Genomic DNA, 15728 nt, shown 5'->3' with positions numbered 1-15728 from the left:
GAAGATCCTCGGTACTAAATAGGTCTTAAGATGGTTTAAGAAATTGCGGTCATGTTTATCTTGAACCATGTTTATCTTGAACCCTACTTCAATTGCGCCCCGTCTACTTCTTTCTCAATCTCAATTGCTACTCCGTAGCGAGATCCAAGAGTCATTCCAGATATGACGTCTATTTGAGTCTCCGGTAACATATAATGTTGTTCGATAAAATACTATCTAAATGGTGCTGTTAGGTTATTTTTTGCTCAAGAATTAGAAGCACTAAATCAAAACATTTGCTTTTATTTGCACATGTTGGTGTGTGGTGGGAATGGGGCTATCTTTTATTGGCCAATTTGTTTTCCGTAAGATGTTGCGCGATGTCTCCTTCATAATTATTCCATTAAGAAAGATCATCTGCTGGACGACAGAAAAGCACATCACATTGATGTTCCAGGAGGGACGGTGTCCGACGAGAAAAATTTTAGAATGGAACGGGCATATTAGTGATGTGGCGTAACAAACCAATCAAATATCTACTTTTAGAAATATATGTCTCCTCTTTTTTTTCTTTTTTTTGAAAGATAGGTAGTACGCTACCTGCTTCGTTTATTTCATTTAGAAATAAACTTAGCTAGAAATGTGAATCAACTAGGATTCGAATTTGGGTCTCGGATACCAACCACAAAGTCCGTTGCCACTTGCTCTAGGGACGGTCAGTGAAATATGTCTCATCATGACTATAAAAAATATTTTTATTATAATTTTGTTTGAAAAGAAGAAATATGATTGACTTGATATTGATGACGTGGTGAAAGTGTGACAGTGTAGAATGCCTCGTCTGACAAACCTCAACACCCTACTTTTCATTGTAGTACAAAACTTTGGTGTGTTCTCTCTCATATATACTAAAAGGCTTTGAGGGGTCGTGTGGTCGCATGTAGTTGCAACTATACTGTAGGTATAATTATATGCAAATGTATATTCGGCGTTTGATTTGATATATTTAACTTCAACTGCTGCAGTAGGAACTACAGAAGGAGGTCCAACTACAGTAGTTGGAACTACACCCAAATTGGCTGCAGTTCCAACTGCAGTAGTTAGAAAAAGTAACTTTAAGCAAAAAATAAGCTTACCTCCCTAATTATTTTTTAAACAAAAGATTTTTTTTTTTTTACATTGGAAGTAATCTCATCATCATGTATATAAAATGATAAAAATTTAAAAATTAGTTCTCAACTACATGCAACTAAAACAAATTATTTGTAGATGCAGCGCTTCCTACTACATCCAACCAAATAGATTGCATGTAGTTGCAACTGTTATATTTTTAATTGTACGCATCTTTAACTATACTGTATTTATAATTACATCTAATCAAATGGCCCCTTAATGTTGAACGACAAAGCAGAAATGAGACTAAACAAAGCTAGTGATGCTACACATATCATATATTATAGGAGCAATTGCTTATATACCTCTTAAAAATGTTAAACTTTCTGATTTGCCCTTTTTAGAAGGCAAATATTGAAAATACTCTTTTTACGTTATAACCTATTTTAAATATATTTCTAAAGTTAAATTTTATTAATAAACTGTTAGCCGTAGCTGTTATCTATATGAAATTACTATTTTGTACTTTCAAATATACCCTTCCATAGTCATCGACTTTTCTTATTTGTCCTTAAATTAGGGATACTCTTTTCAAATATACCCTTTTATCATCACCAATATTTCTTATTTATTAACTCACGTTTAACTCAAATTAACGGATCGTAACTGTAAATATATTTTGGAATAACGGAGGAACATACGAGGGGTATATTGAAAATAAAAAAAAAAAGAAATAAATGAAATATTTTTAAAATTTTGAGAGATATATAGGCAATTATTCCAATATTATAATCGCAGGTAGACCAAGCAAATAAACAAAAATCCGGTAAAAATGGTCCCACTATGAGACCGTTCTATCCGCCTTCCATTATACAGATGACACAAATCTCAAAGCTACTTAGACGATAGATAGAGCAATCTTATATAGATTACCAATTCCAAAAGAAACCCGCAAACCCGGTTCACAATCGACCCGGTTCGGCTCAAGTCAATCACTCTCTCCCTCAGCGCGTCTCATACAGTCATACGCGAACGCGAGCGAGAGAGCGAGATCGAATTGGATAGAAAAAGGTGCCAACAAAAATTTAAAAAACAAAACAAAAAAATAAACAAAAAAAAAAAGAGAGAAAAAAAGAACGACGAGGGGAGGTGATCTTATCTTCGTCTCCTACCTCAGCTCCTCCGCCGCGCCGCCGCCGCCGCCGCCGCCGCCGACGATCTCCGCCGTCGCCGTAACCGGCCTCCGCCGACGCCGCCCCGGCGTTAGCTCGGTGCGTTCGCCTCTTACCCTCCTCTACCCTTCTCCCCCGCCCGGGGATCATGGTGGAAAGTTGGAAACCCTAGCGCTGTTCTAAACATCTCGAGCTCGATTTGCGCTTCCTCTCCACGATTCCTTGTTTTCGATGCCCTAATCGACCTTATCGTAGCAGTTTGGGAACTTTTGGTTCGGTTTCGATTTAGGAGCGATTCCCTACCCGATTTCGCTCTCTGTGGTGTCTTCAAATGGTTAATTTGAACTTATTGGTGTATTTTTGTGATTAGTATAGTAGATCATGCTTGAGGTGCCCTTGGTCTTATACATTTTACACGAATATCAAGGAAATTTATAGTGTTTGAGTTATTCTTTGTATTATTTAGCTAATAAAGTTTGTTTTATGTGGAAAAAACACCCCTCGGAATAGAAAATCATCAGGTTTACGCCTCATGGACGTACAACCCTAAATGCTCTGACAATCTTTGCCTTTTATAAGCGAGGATTTTCCCCCTGTTCATGAATCATGTGCCAAGAAGAACTGTGCAAAGCAAGGAAGCTTCAACATCACTAATTCATGATCATTTGCCTAATCCAATGAAGAGGAAGGATCTTTCTATTCGTTCATTGCCTCCTATATTGCCACATTCTCCGACACATTATTGCACTATTTTGCTTAGCTCCTGCCATATGTCGTAAAAAATTGTTCTTCAATTGCACCATTAACTTCTTTAATGTGTCACCCTGTGAACGTGGTATTAGCTTAATCTGTTTTGCTATTGGAGTACACTATCTCCTCCTCGTATGTTATTGTTCTTCTTACAATTGCACCTCTGAAGTTCTAGTGCAACTTGTTTAGTTTCTTCAATGAGACCAACGCATATTATGGAGCAGCTTTTGATTGATCTTGTTGGATTTGGTGACTTTGATTGTGTTATCTACTACTAGATGGGAAACATTTGATCGTAACACTAAATATTTTATATCTTGAGGGAAAGGTGGCTTTTGTTGGATGTTGTGTGAACTAGCTTAGTTTTGGCTGTAAACTCAACATAATATCGATTCCTTTCAATTACGCATTCTATTTTGAATAGAACTGCTTGGTAGTCTCAAAATAAATTATTTGCTGTCTTTTCTGGACTAATAGTTACAGTTGGTACATGCAGGCGCAAGTGCTAGGGAAATATGGCTGTTGATGGGTGTGTCAATCCTGTTATTTATGATAATGGTGATGACGATGATGCCCCTCTTACTTTTAAAAGATCAAGCTCTTCGAGACATAGTTCATTAAATTCTACTTCAAACAAATCGACTTCCCAAAAGCGTGATATCTCTCTTCAGCGGGCTAGATCTGATCATAGTTCTCCTAATGGTGAGAATTCAAACTTGCAAAAGAGTAAGGGGACTTCTACTTCAAAGATGCCTACTGAGAGGCCGAAAATACCAAACCCAGTTTCTCGGTCCTCAGTACCTGGTCCGCCCAACCATTCATCAGAAAATAAACATACTACTAGTTCTATGGATAGGACTAATTTGAAAAGGCCCCATGAGAACTCAGATGATTCAGATGATAATATACCATTAAGTCAGAGAGCCAATCCAGCTTCAAAGATGGTTAAACATTTTTCAGAACAAAGGGACACATCACATGGTAAAGTTGAGCCTTCCAGTGATTCTGATGATGATAATAAGCCATTGATCTCCAAGTATTCCTCAGTTGGAGCTGGGAAAGTTCCTGCATCTTCATCAAAGAACAGAAGCGGTAAGGAAAGTGCTGATGATTCAGAAGATAAGAAACCTTTAGCTTCTAAGGTTAAGGCAAATGCATCTACCGCTGGAGCTGAGCATGTTGCTTCATCTTCAGCCAGAAAGATAAACAGCAGCAGCAAGGAAAACGCTGATGATTCAGAAGATGAGAAACCTTTGGCTTTTAAGTTTAAGGCGAATGCGGCTACCACTGGAGCTGGGCAAGTTGCTTCATCTTCATCCAAGAAGATAAACAGCAGCAGCAAGGCTAATGATTCAGAAGATAGGAAACCTTTGGCTTCAAAGATTAAGGCAAATATGTCTATTAAGAAGGAAACAGGTAGCGAATCAAGGTCCCCAAAAGATATAAACAAGCGGACCCTTGGTGATGTTAATAATAGAAATGATTCTTTAGTTAAGAAGGCAAAAGTTTCAGATAACTCTGCTTTTGTAAAGGTAAAGCATGAATCTGTTGTGAAAAAAGAATTAAAAACAGATGATGGGGATCGCAAACCTCTTGCAGAAAAGATGAGGAAGTTAGGGTCTTCAGACAGCAAATCATCTACAACGAAAGTGATAAAAAAACCCACTCCATCATCCAAGAAAGATGGCAAGAAATTGAAGATGAAGAAAGCAATGAAAAAATCTACATTTTCAAAGTCATTGAAGGTTCCTCCTGGGTCAGGCGGAGGACAAAAATGGACTACCTTGGAGCACAACGGTGTTATTTTTCCTCCTCCGTACCAACCTCATGGGGTCAAAATGCTCTACAATGGACAACCGGTTGATTTAACTCCAGAGCAAGAGGAGGTCCTTTGAAAGCTCTTTAATCTGTTGCTTTTCTATTTTTATAATTTCTTGCTGCTGGTAGCTTCTTCTGTTATTATTTTATTCGTTAATGTTTAGAAGTTGATAGTCCTTGACTTCCTTTCTTTTCAGGGAATTACAATCTGTTACAATTTGCATTCTCCTTTCATCTTCTAAACTGAAATTCTTCGCACGCAGGTTGCAACAATGTTTGCAGTGATGAAAGATACGGATTACGCCACGAAGCCGAAATTTATTCATAACTTTTTTAATGACTGGCGGCAAGTTCTTGGTAAAAACCATGTTATTAAGAAATTTGAGCTTTGTGATTTTACTCCAATCTATGAATGGCATCTAAAGGAGAAGGAGAAAAAGAAGCAAATGAGTGCTGCGGTAAGCCACAAAATCTAGCCATTTAATCTCTGGAATGTTTTGTTTTATTTATTTGTTTCTGTCACTGTGTCTGTATTTCTTTCCCTTGTTCGATCGTCTCTGCTATTTTCTCAAGGACATGTAAACGATTAGCTTTTGATCTAATTTATCTCAAAGCAACCTCTATTTGAGTTATATAAGCTATTTGCCCTTTTATGGAAAGAAAAACTTTCATTTACTCATTAATGATTTAGTTCTACAAATCCATCACTATGTGCTTATTTTTAATATTTGAATGGTGTATTACATTTTAACATGAGGAATGGGTGACTCTTAATTTATTTCTTCTACAGGAGAAGAAAGCTTTAAAAGAAGAGAAGTTAAAGAAAGAGGACAAGTACATGTGGGCTATTGTTGATGGTGTCAAAGAGAAGGTCAATTTTCATGTTATTGAATTATCATTGAATTTTTGTGTTCTTTACCTTTTTGCTCCCGTATAATTTGGATCAATCATGGTATAATTTGTCTAACTGTCTAAATTCTCCAGGATTGATTTTTGATCTTGTTAATATCAGTATAATTACAATTCCTTTATGCTTTCATTCCTGAAATTTGTATATGCTATTGATTTTAGCATCAAATTCTTTTAATTGCAAAATTATAGTCTATGTCTTTCCTTGTATGGTGATGTATGGGAATGTGCATATGGGGTCTTCTTCAGTTTATATTTGAATAACAGTTTATGCAGGCATTAAACTAGTGTCATCTCCAGTCTTCTGTCTTCATACATCATATGCCTTGTTCAGAGCTGGACCATTATGTTTCTTTTCAGGTCGGGAATTTTAGAGTGGAACCACCTGCGTTATTCCGAGGCCGTGGAGAGCATCCAAAGGTCTGACATATTAAAGTTAATTGTTGTTATATGTGATGAGATGTTTCATATGTGGCAATATGCAATTCTTCTTTTTCGTGTTGTTATATTATAGAAAGAGTTCTTGAATCTTTGGTGAATTCTTAGATGGGCAAATTAAAACGACGCATTCGACCAAGTGACATCACGATCAACATTGGAAAAAATGCTCCAATTCCTGAGTGTCCCATTCCTGGTGAAAGGTACCATATAGTTTAAGGGGCTTTTACATGTAAATTATCCTTTTACATATATAACCTTGTAAAATCAGAGTTTTGTATCCACTCCTCAAAAATGCAGTCTTTTTACTAAACTATCTTTATCATAAGTTTTGGAGCCATTCTATGTGAAGGGCTTGTATGGAAATTTCAGAATTTTCAAGGGTACATATGTCAGTAGATAAATTTTCAAGAGTACATGTGTGAAGTATCTCAACGGCATGTGGATCTACAGTTATGTATATAGATACTGTATTTGGGAAGGTTTTCAGCTTTAGTGGTGTCTTTGCAGATGGAGAGAAGTGAAGCATGATAACACGGTTACGTGGTTAGCATACTGGAGTGATCCCATAAATCCAAAAGACTCCAAGTATGTCTTTTTGGCAGCAAGCAGCTCTTTAAAAGGGCAAAGTGACAAAGAGAAGTATGAGAAGGCTAGGCAATTGAAGGTTATAAAATGAATTCGTTTCTCTGTCTAGGGGCCTGAGTCAAGTACCAACTTACTGATAGTGCATATTATCGCTTAACAATTTATGTTTCCTTTCTGCAGGATTATATACATAATATTCGATCCACTTACACGAAGGATTTCAATAGTAAAGATCCTACAAAAAGGCAAATAGCAGTGGCGACATACCTCATCGATAAGCTAGCGCTTAGGGCAGGCAATGAGAAGGTATTATGCTAGCTAAACTTAAGTTGCTGTGCCGTTATGTTTCCTTCTTCAATGCTAGTAACTCACCATGTGCTTATATGTTTCCTCTTCAAAAGATTCAGTCCGGAATCTTGTGATTACTTCCTTTGCCCAAGTGTGAATCTTGCCTAGTGTTGGTAATTTTAGGTATATCCTTGTATCATGAGCATATTGTGAATAAAAAGCAAGCATATTTGCAGACTTTTGATGCAACTAGTTACAATTTTCCATTCCTTTTATGAGCTACTGATGAAAATTTGTCGTGAAATGGAAATAATGTTGTAAAATGAGCTATATTGAGCACGGACTTGTGCAATGGAGCATATGAATCCTGACTATGTTTGCAGGATGATGATGAGGCTGATACTGTTGGTTGCTGTACTCTGAAGGTGGAGAATGTCATCTGTGTGCCCCCAAATCAGTTACAGGTAAAAGTGGCCTTCATTTTGTGCTAACTTGGACTGATCCTGTTCTTTTCTGTTTTATCTTCTTAACACACTTTTTTTCTCATTTTTTTTAGTTTGACTTCCTTGGTAAAGATTCTATAAGATATTTTAACACTGTGGAGGTCGAAGCACCTGTATACAAAGCGATTGGGGAGTTCCGTACTGGTAAATATATGCTTTGTTTTTCAGTGTATATATCGCACAAGATGCTTAATTTCGTTTCCTTGTTTGTGATTCACTAGCTAAAAAAGGTGACGGAAAAAGAAAAGGCGATGGAGATGATCTCTTTGACTTGCTTGATACAAGTAAACTTAATGCTCACCTTAAGGAACTCATGCCTGGTCTTACTGCAAAAGTTTTCCGTACATACAATGCTTCTATTACCTTGGATGACATAGTAAGTACCAGCCGGAGCAACCCCAGCGACCCTTTTTTCTCATTTTTCTACGTTTTCTTTTGCGCATTTTAAATATAAATTTTTCTGTTTTGCTTCATTCTATTTTTTTTTTTTGTCTAAGCCCTCCTAATTTATCTGATGACCTTGTGGGAATATATTTGTCGCTAATGGTAGTAAATAGCTTTTAAACCACTATTTGGCGTTTTCGAGTTTACCTATGAGGTCTCATGACAGTTGAATAAGGAAACCAAGGAAGGCACTCTCCCTGAAAAGATCGCTGTTTATCAGCGTGCAAACAAAGAGGTAATGACTGGGTCTTTTTCACGTTTACGAATGTTCTTACGTGAATAATAATTCGTACTAACGTATTCTAGTAAAACGAAAACAGGTCGCTATCATATGCAATCATCAGCGCAGTGTTTCGAAGTCCCACGAATCCCAGATGTCTAGATTGAATGAAAAGATTGACGAACTAAAGGTTTGATCTACTAACGTACCTATGTATTCATTCATAGAATAATTTGCTTTAATCCTCATCTTATTAAGTAGCCCTCTTTGCAAAATATAAAGTATCCACATTTTCACAATTCTCTCCTTCGATCCATTTTTGATACAACTACGGAGAAATATTCTTTCTTGGACCATCCTTGACCTAAAATCTATAAAGCATTATACAATGCATGGCGAGCCAGGGACATTTCTGTCCAAGGGAGAAATTTGAGAGCAAAGTTGTATAAACTTAAAATGTCGATTGGAAGTGCAAAATCGGTAACAAATTGGATTGTTTTTGCGAAAATCCCTATCAAATATCTAATTCCCTATAGCGGTGATGATTCCAGGCTCTACGGGAGGAATTGAAGGTGGATTTGAGTAGGGCAAGAAAAGGGAAGCCTCCACTTAAAGACGCAGATGGGAAGACGAAGAGGAACTTGTCCCCTGAAGCGTAATATACACAACGATAATATTAAGATCATCAATTAAGAAATTTTTATGAAATCTTATACAAATTATAACTTGCAGGATACAGAAGAAGCTTGCACAGACGAATGCGAAGATAGAGAAGATGGAGCTGGATAAAAAGATAAAGGAGGATTTGAAGACGGTGGCATTGGGGACGTCTAAGATCAATTATCTCGACCCTAGAATATCCGTTGCGTGGTGCAAGCGCCATGAAGTTCCCATTGAGAAGGTAATGTGGCTTTTCATTAATGATCTTTGTTCCTTCTCTTGTATGTCCTGGTGAACAATCTTTTCCGTGTAATTTATTACATTACAAATAGGTTTTGCTCTTTTTTCGTTGTTCATTTCCCAACGAGCGAAATTAACCCTAATGAAAAGCACTTTAGCGGAAAAACCTTAATGCAAGGATCAATGATCGCGACGGAACCTAAACTTTATAAACTGAATTGTAATGATTTAATGATTAGTAGAGTATCAAACAAAAGCGAGGTTAAAAGATTGACAACTTGTGCTGTTTACCCATTTTCTTTTACTGGACTATATTGCGTTTCCTAGCTTAATCCTTACACAAAGACTGTTTCGAGCTCATTCAGATATTCAACAAATCACTTCTCGCGAAATTCGCGTGGGCAATGGACGTCGACCCCAGCTACAGATTCTAAAGCACGTTGCTTCTCGGAGAGCGCGTCGATGACTCCAGGTGAGAGACATCCGGAACCTCTCAGAACATCTTTTCAATGTATTGCTTGTGATTCACAAAAGGGACTCGGAAGGGAGAAAACAAAAACCATGTTGTAACTTTCCCTTTTCTTCGTCTCGGCATTTGAGTTATAAGATGAGTCTCCGGCGTTGCTTGTGATAGCTATTTTTCTGACCTGTGCTATGATTCAAAAGCAGCCGCGGAATCTGAGTTCATGTGAACAAAATACATTTTACCAACATTGAAAGTCTTAACATAGATACCCTGCTAACTTAACTTATTTTATCCCTACATTCTTTCTCATGTAGTGCATACTTTGAATCGCCATCTTGGTGTGTGAAGTTTAAATTTTGTTTCGAATCGAAAGATGCAGGATTTTCCGTCATGTTTTATAGGTGTAATTAAATTTTGCACTTCCTCAGTAGTAGAAGTTTACAAAGTTTCAATTGAAGTTTTTTTCTTTTTTTAAAAAATTTGATGTCAAAAGTAGGGGATGCAAGTTTTCAGCAAGTAGATTTGAGACACGTGTCCTGCGTCCGACTCGTTGTATTCCGTTGGGCAGTTTGGTTCCACGTGTCGTGCTGTAATTGGTAGTTGTGTATAGAAACATCCCCAGCGAAAAAATTTAATGAAAACATAATTTTTTTTTTACGTAAGATGTTTTAAATTGATTTTACTTAATTGCCAATTTATTGTGGGTGTTAAGTTATATAAAATAATAATATTTTTTTCAAAAATTTAAGGCAGTAGAGAATGATATTTTTATTATTTATATTCAACACTTCTTTCACGACTTTTGATAGGTCCAACATGTAAACTTGAATTAAATAAAAAATAATAATAATATTAGGAGTCTAATGAGATTTGAATTTAAAATCTCATGTTTTGATATTATACACATTTTGCAGCATGGCAATACTTGAACTCAAAATCTTCTACTTTAATACTAGGGATTTGAATTCAAAATCTCCTCCCACCATAATAAAGAATATAAAAGGAAAAACTTCAAATACCCTCTCGTGGTTACGCACTTTTTCACTTTAGTACCCTGTGATTTAAAGTGCATAAAGTTAGTACCATGTGGTTTCGCACTTTCTTATTTTAGTACCATGTGGTTTAATATTTTGTTAAATTATATACAAAAAAATTTCATACTCTACCTAGGTTTATCGAATATTCATTTTAGTATCCTTTAGTTTTAACTTTACACAGATTTAACGAAAAAATACTCCGAAATGGATAATAAAAAGAGAAAAATAAAACCACAGGGTATTTAACTTGATAAAAAAATGAAATCATAGAGTACTAATTTGATACACTTTAAACCACAGGGTACTAAAGTGAGAAAGTGCGAAACCACAGGGTACTAACTTGATACACCTTAAACCACAGAGTACTAAAGTGAGAAAGTGCGAAACCACCGGAGGGTATTTGAAGTTTTCCCAATATAAAATAACTTTTGTTCTTTAAAAACTTAAGCTATAAAAAATTAATTTTTATATTCAGCAGAGGGAAGATGCCAAGAGTCTTTTTGAGAGAATAGTAACTTTGTTATTCGCTTCGTTCATATTTTTTGAAATAAACTTAGTTGAAAATATAAAATAATCAGGCTTCAAAATCGAGGCTTTCAGAACCAATCATCAAACTTTTTGCCACTCGCGCTAAAAACAATCTGTAGAGAAGGTGACACCGTCAATGCAAACACTCCGTTTGGCACCAAGGCCAAGTATAATTAAATCTTTTGGTTAAATCAGTGTTAAACCGAATTCTATTTACTTTTATTTTTTGGTAAAATACAAGAATTCATTTCAATATCATTACTAATTTAAATTAGAATTTTTTGAATTTTCACTGAAATATAACAAATAGCAAAAAAATTCTCGTCAAATTCGACCTCGAATAAAAGTATTTTGATGAGCATTATTTATATATATATGGGGGGAAATTTCATCAAATTCTTCTGAAGAATTGAATTATTATTATTATTAGGCTAAATTATAGAAAACCCCCTTGTAATAACCCGCTTTTTTACTTTTCCTCCCTGACATTTAAAAACCTACACTTTGCCCCCTTGTAAAATAAAAAATGTGCACTTCACCCCCTACCGTTAGGGTTTCGTCAGGGTTCCGTTAAAAAATATATTTTTATACCGAAAATACCCCTCCGCCATCTCCCTGTTGCTTCGACTCCCTCCGACTCGCCACCTCGCCGTCGCCTCGCCGCCTCGCCGCCTAGCCGCTTCGCCGTCCTCCACTGCCTCACCCTCACCCACATCCCCTTCGTCGTCCTCCGCCGCCTCGCCTTCGTCTTTTTTGCCCTTCTCCTACTGTCGCTCACCTCAATTTTCTCCTACTGCCGCCGAAATCAAGGGCGGCGAGGGTGCAGGAGGAGAAGAGGAGCAGGTGGAGAAGGAAATGGAGAGAAATCGCGGCCGATTGAGGTCGAAATCGCGGCCGAACGAAGGGGCGGCTGAGGAAGATGGGGAAGAAGACGACAATGGCGAGGGGCAAAATGGTCATTTTACACACCGTAACCCCCCTGTGAACATTTTTCATTTTACAGGGGGGCAAAGTGTAGGTTTTTAAATGTCAGGGGGGGAAAGTGAAAAAGCGGGTTATTACAGGGGGGTTTTGTGTAATTTAGCCTTATTATTATTATTACCTGATGGTACCAAGAGATTTCGAAAAGCTAGAATTTTTAATTTAATTTTTAGAAATCTTTAAATTGGGGAAGCATATAGGCCAATTTGCATAAAAAATTCACTTATTTTGTGTTTTTGCAAAATCAGACCACATTTTTCGCTTTTGCAGATTCGGTCCGCTTTTTCAGCAAACTGACCAAAATACCCTCATACCTTTTTCTCTCCCCTCTTTTTTTTTTTTTCTCTCGTTCTTTTTTTCTCTCTTCCCAGAAAGCAGCCTCGCCCGCAGACCCCCGCACCTTCCTCGTCTCCGACACTGCCGAGGCCGCATCGCGACTGTTTTTTTTTTTTCCTCTTCGACTCTCCTCCACCGTTTCCGACGACGACGCCTCTCTCGCCCTTCCCCGTCCTTCTCGTCCTCTACCTCTCCTTCCTTCTCTGCCGCCTCCGACGACGACGCATCTTCACCGGTGCCAACAATATGCCGGCGCACCTCGTCTGCATTCCCCTGCACCTTCCTCGCCCCGATCCTGCTGAGGCCGCGTCGTCGTCGGCACCGTGATCATTGGCAGAGAGGAGTGACCAAAAAAATTGTAGAAAAAGGAAGAAAAAAAAATAAAGATAAAAAAATATAGAAAAAGAAGGATGAAGATGAAATGCATCGTTAATTGCAAAAAAAAATTATAAGTTGCACTACTTAAGATGTAAAATACAGCTTTAAGATAAAAATTACACTCTCTGGGAGATATTTATACTGTTTCTCCTCTTATTGCACTCTTTTAGATGTAAACTGCACCCACTAAGATAAAAATTACACTCTTTAAACGAAGTTGCACTGTTTCTTCTCTTGTTGTACCATTTCTCCTCTTGTTACACTGTTTTTTATCTTAATCTGCACTCATTTAAGAGATATTTATACTGTTTCTCCTCTTGTTGCACACTTTTTTCTTGTTATATTTGGTTTAGATTTGTAGTTATCTAAATTGAGGATAAATTCTAATCTAATTGGGATTAGATATTATTTAGATTTAATTTGGCATATATGGATTATAATTAGAAGTATAATTCTAATTGAATTAGAATTAGACTCTAATTAGGAGACATGTATTATAAATACATGCTACGGCCAAGTTAATAAAGTAGCGACCAAATTAAGAGCCATGCAAAATTAATTAAATCTGGTGGTCCATCCGAACGGCCAGCAACAACGTGTGAAGGGAGATAAAACTCTATTCTAATTAGAGGGAATCTCTAATGAAGCCGGCATGCAATCCTCTAATTAATTAGCCATCATTGTTTTTCCTTCTTGGGTGCTGTCGGTGTTTGGTGCCAAATTAATTAAGTCAACCTGCCGAGCCGAAGAATCTTATTGTACGGACGTGGTAATTTGGAGATGCAATAAGCATATGCGCGTCAATTTATTTATTTGGATTATGGGATTCTTTTGAGAGATCTTTCTTGTACTCCGCCTTTTCGACATTAATAAATTATTTGCTCCGTCTTCGCCCGTGGACGTAGGCCGTTGGCCGAACCACATAAATATCGGTGTGTTCTTTCCGCTTATCTTTTCTTTTCTTGCATTAAGTTATTTTCTGGATCTATTTTTCGCCGTTCCGATTTTAACATTTCTCTTATTGCACTATTCTCCTCTTGTTATACTGTTTCTCCTCTTAAAGGGTGCAGTTTAATATAAAAACAGTGTAACAAGAGGAGAAATAGTGCAACAAGAGAAGAAACAGTATAACAAGAGAAGAAATAGTATAAATATCTCTTAAAGGGGTGCAGTTTAAGATAAAAAATAATGTAACAAGAGGAGAAATAGTGCAACAAGAGGAGAAACAGTGCAATTTTCGTTTAAAGAGTGCAACTTTCATCTTAATGGATGTAGTTTACATCTGAAAGAGTGCAATAAGAGGATAAACAGTGTAAATATCTCTCAAAGAGTGTAATTTTTATTTAAAAGTATAATTTTCATCTTAAAGCTGCAGTTTACATTTTATGTAATACAATTTATAATTTTTTTTTTCAGTTAACGATGCAATTTCATTTTCATCCTTCTTTTTCTATAATTTTTTATCTTTATTTTTTTTTCTTGCTTCTTTTATAATTTTTTTGGTCACCCCTTTTTGCCAATGGTCACGGCGCCGGCGACGATGCCGCTAAGTACCACCCGCTCCGAGGCTGCAACGCTGCAGTGATCTCCACGGTGTCGGCGCCGACGCCGAAATGCATCATCGTCGGAGGCGGCAAATGAGGAGGGAGAGGGAGAGGACGAGAAGGGAGGAGGAGGGCAAGAAAGGCGTCGTCGTCGGAAATAGTGGAGGAGAGTCGAAGAGAAAAAAAAAAAGAGTCGCGATATCGCCTGAGCAGGGTCGAAGGCGAGGAAGGTGCAGGGGTGTGCAGGCGAGGGTAAGGATGCACCGGCATATTGTCGGCGTCGGCGAAGCGTCGGAGGCGGCAGAGAAGGAAGGAGAGGTAGAGGACGAGAAGGACTGGGAAGGGCGAGAGAGGCGTCGTCGTCGGAAACGGTGGAGGAGAGTCGGAGAGGAAAAAAAAAAAAAAGTCGCGGTGCGGCCTCGGCAGGGTCAGAGACGAGGAAGGTGTGGGGGTGTGCGGGCGAGGGTAAGGATGCGCCAGACAAGCCGCCTTCTCCGCTCTCTGGGAAGAGAAAGAAGAAAAGGGTAAGGATGCGCCGGACAAGCCGCCTTCTCCGCTCTCTGGGAAGAGAAAGAAAAAAAGAACGAGAGAAAAAAAAAAGGAGAGAGAAAAAGGTATAAGGGTATTTTGGTCAGTTTGCTAAAAAAACGGACTGAATTTGCAAAAATGAAAAAGGTGGTTCGATTTTGCAAAAGCCCAAAATAAGTGAATTTTTATGCAAATTGGCCAAGCATATATAATGAGGAATATATAATATATTTCCTTTATCTCCTACAATATCTAATCAATCATGCACTCAACAACCAACTTATCAATATATTTGTTTTTCAAATATTAAAAGCTTTTATATATAACAAAAACATTGGATGTAGCTACACCAGTTAACACTCTTGTTTTTCATAAAAATCACATTTTGACTTCATCATAATATATGTTAGTTTCACTTGCATATATTGTAGTGATGTAACGAATATAATAGTAACAAAGGAAATTTTATTATGTCCAAGTTGAATGATTCAAAATACATGCGTTTAGACTTAAAGTCTTTGGTAGACCTATATACATGGGCTTAAATTAAATAGGAAAAAATTAATAATATTAGAAGCCTGATACGACTCGAACGCAGGATTTTCTGTTCTAATACCATGTGAAACAACTGTTATACGTGCTTAAGCTATTAAAAAATAGTGTTTAAATATTTTTATATTTAATATACAGTATAGTTGAAAATACATGTAATTGAAAATGTAGCGATTATAATTATATATATTTTGTTTGGTTGGATATAATGATTGAATTTTATTATTACATATATTGATTGGTGAGATTACCCGCA

General features: G+C 37.2%; 1 protein-coding gene across 2 annotated transcripts; it reads left to right on the top strand.

Annotated features, from left to right (window-relative positions):
* LOC109726401 (DNA topoisomerase 1 beta-like) lies at window positions 2175-9979 on the top strand. 2 transcript variants are annotated; one of them, XM_020255969.1, is made up of 16 exons: window positions 2179-2363; window positions 3511-4900; window positions 5096-5290; window positions 5623-5703; window positions 6102-6161; window positions 6288-6382; window positions 6690-6846; window positions 6948-7073; window positions 7439-7519; window positions 7612-7702; window positions 7780-7934; window positions 8169-8237; window positions 8323-8412; window positions 8774-8877; window positions 8955-9123; window positions 9488-9979. In XM_020255969.1, exons 2-16 carry the CDS (start codon window positions 3530-3532, stop codon window positions 9554-9556), a joined length of 2913 nt encoding a protein of 970 aa, XP_020111558.1. In that variant the 5' UTR covers window positions 2179-2363; window positions 3511-3529; the 3' UTR covers window positions 9557-9979. The 2 variants fall into 2 exon arrangements, with proteins under 2 accessions (XP_020111559.1, XP_020111558.1); XM_020255970.1 differs by lacking the exons at window positions 8323-8412; window positions 8774-8877; window positions 8955-9123; window positions 9488-9979 and having other exon boundaries at window positions 2175-2363; window positions 8109-8213.

This window comes from Ananas comosus, linkage group 21, assembly GCF_001540865.1.
Source record: "Ananas comosus cultivar F153 linkage group 21, ASM154086v1, whole genome shotgun sequence".
NCBI lineage: Eukaryota > Viridiplantae > Streptophyta > Magnoliopsida > Poales > Bromeliaceae > Ananas > Ananas comosus.
The sequence above is the reverse complement of the archived record's forward strand: the minus strand, read 5'-3'. Positions and strand labels throughout refer to the sequence as shown.

What these genes read in the sequence shown, in the direction of transcription:
- LOC109726401 (XM_020255969.1), top strand. Translation starts at nt 3,530, where the DNA reads ATGGCTGTTGATGGGTGTGTCAATCCTGTTATTTATGATAATGGTGAT. An exon ending in CTATTACCTTGGATGACATA is followed by an intron (nt 7,935 to 8,168) that starts GTAAGTACCAGC and finishes GTCTCATGACAG; the next exon opens with TTGAATAAGGAAACCAAGGA. An exon ending in ATCAGCGTGCAAACAAAGAG is followed by an intron (nt 8,238 to 8,322) that starts GTAATGACTGGG and finishes AAACGAAAACAG; the next exon opens with GTCGCTATCATATGCAATCA.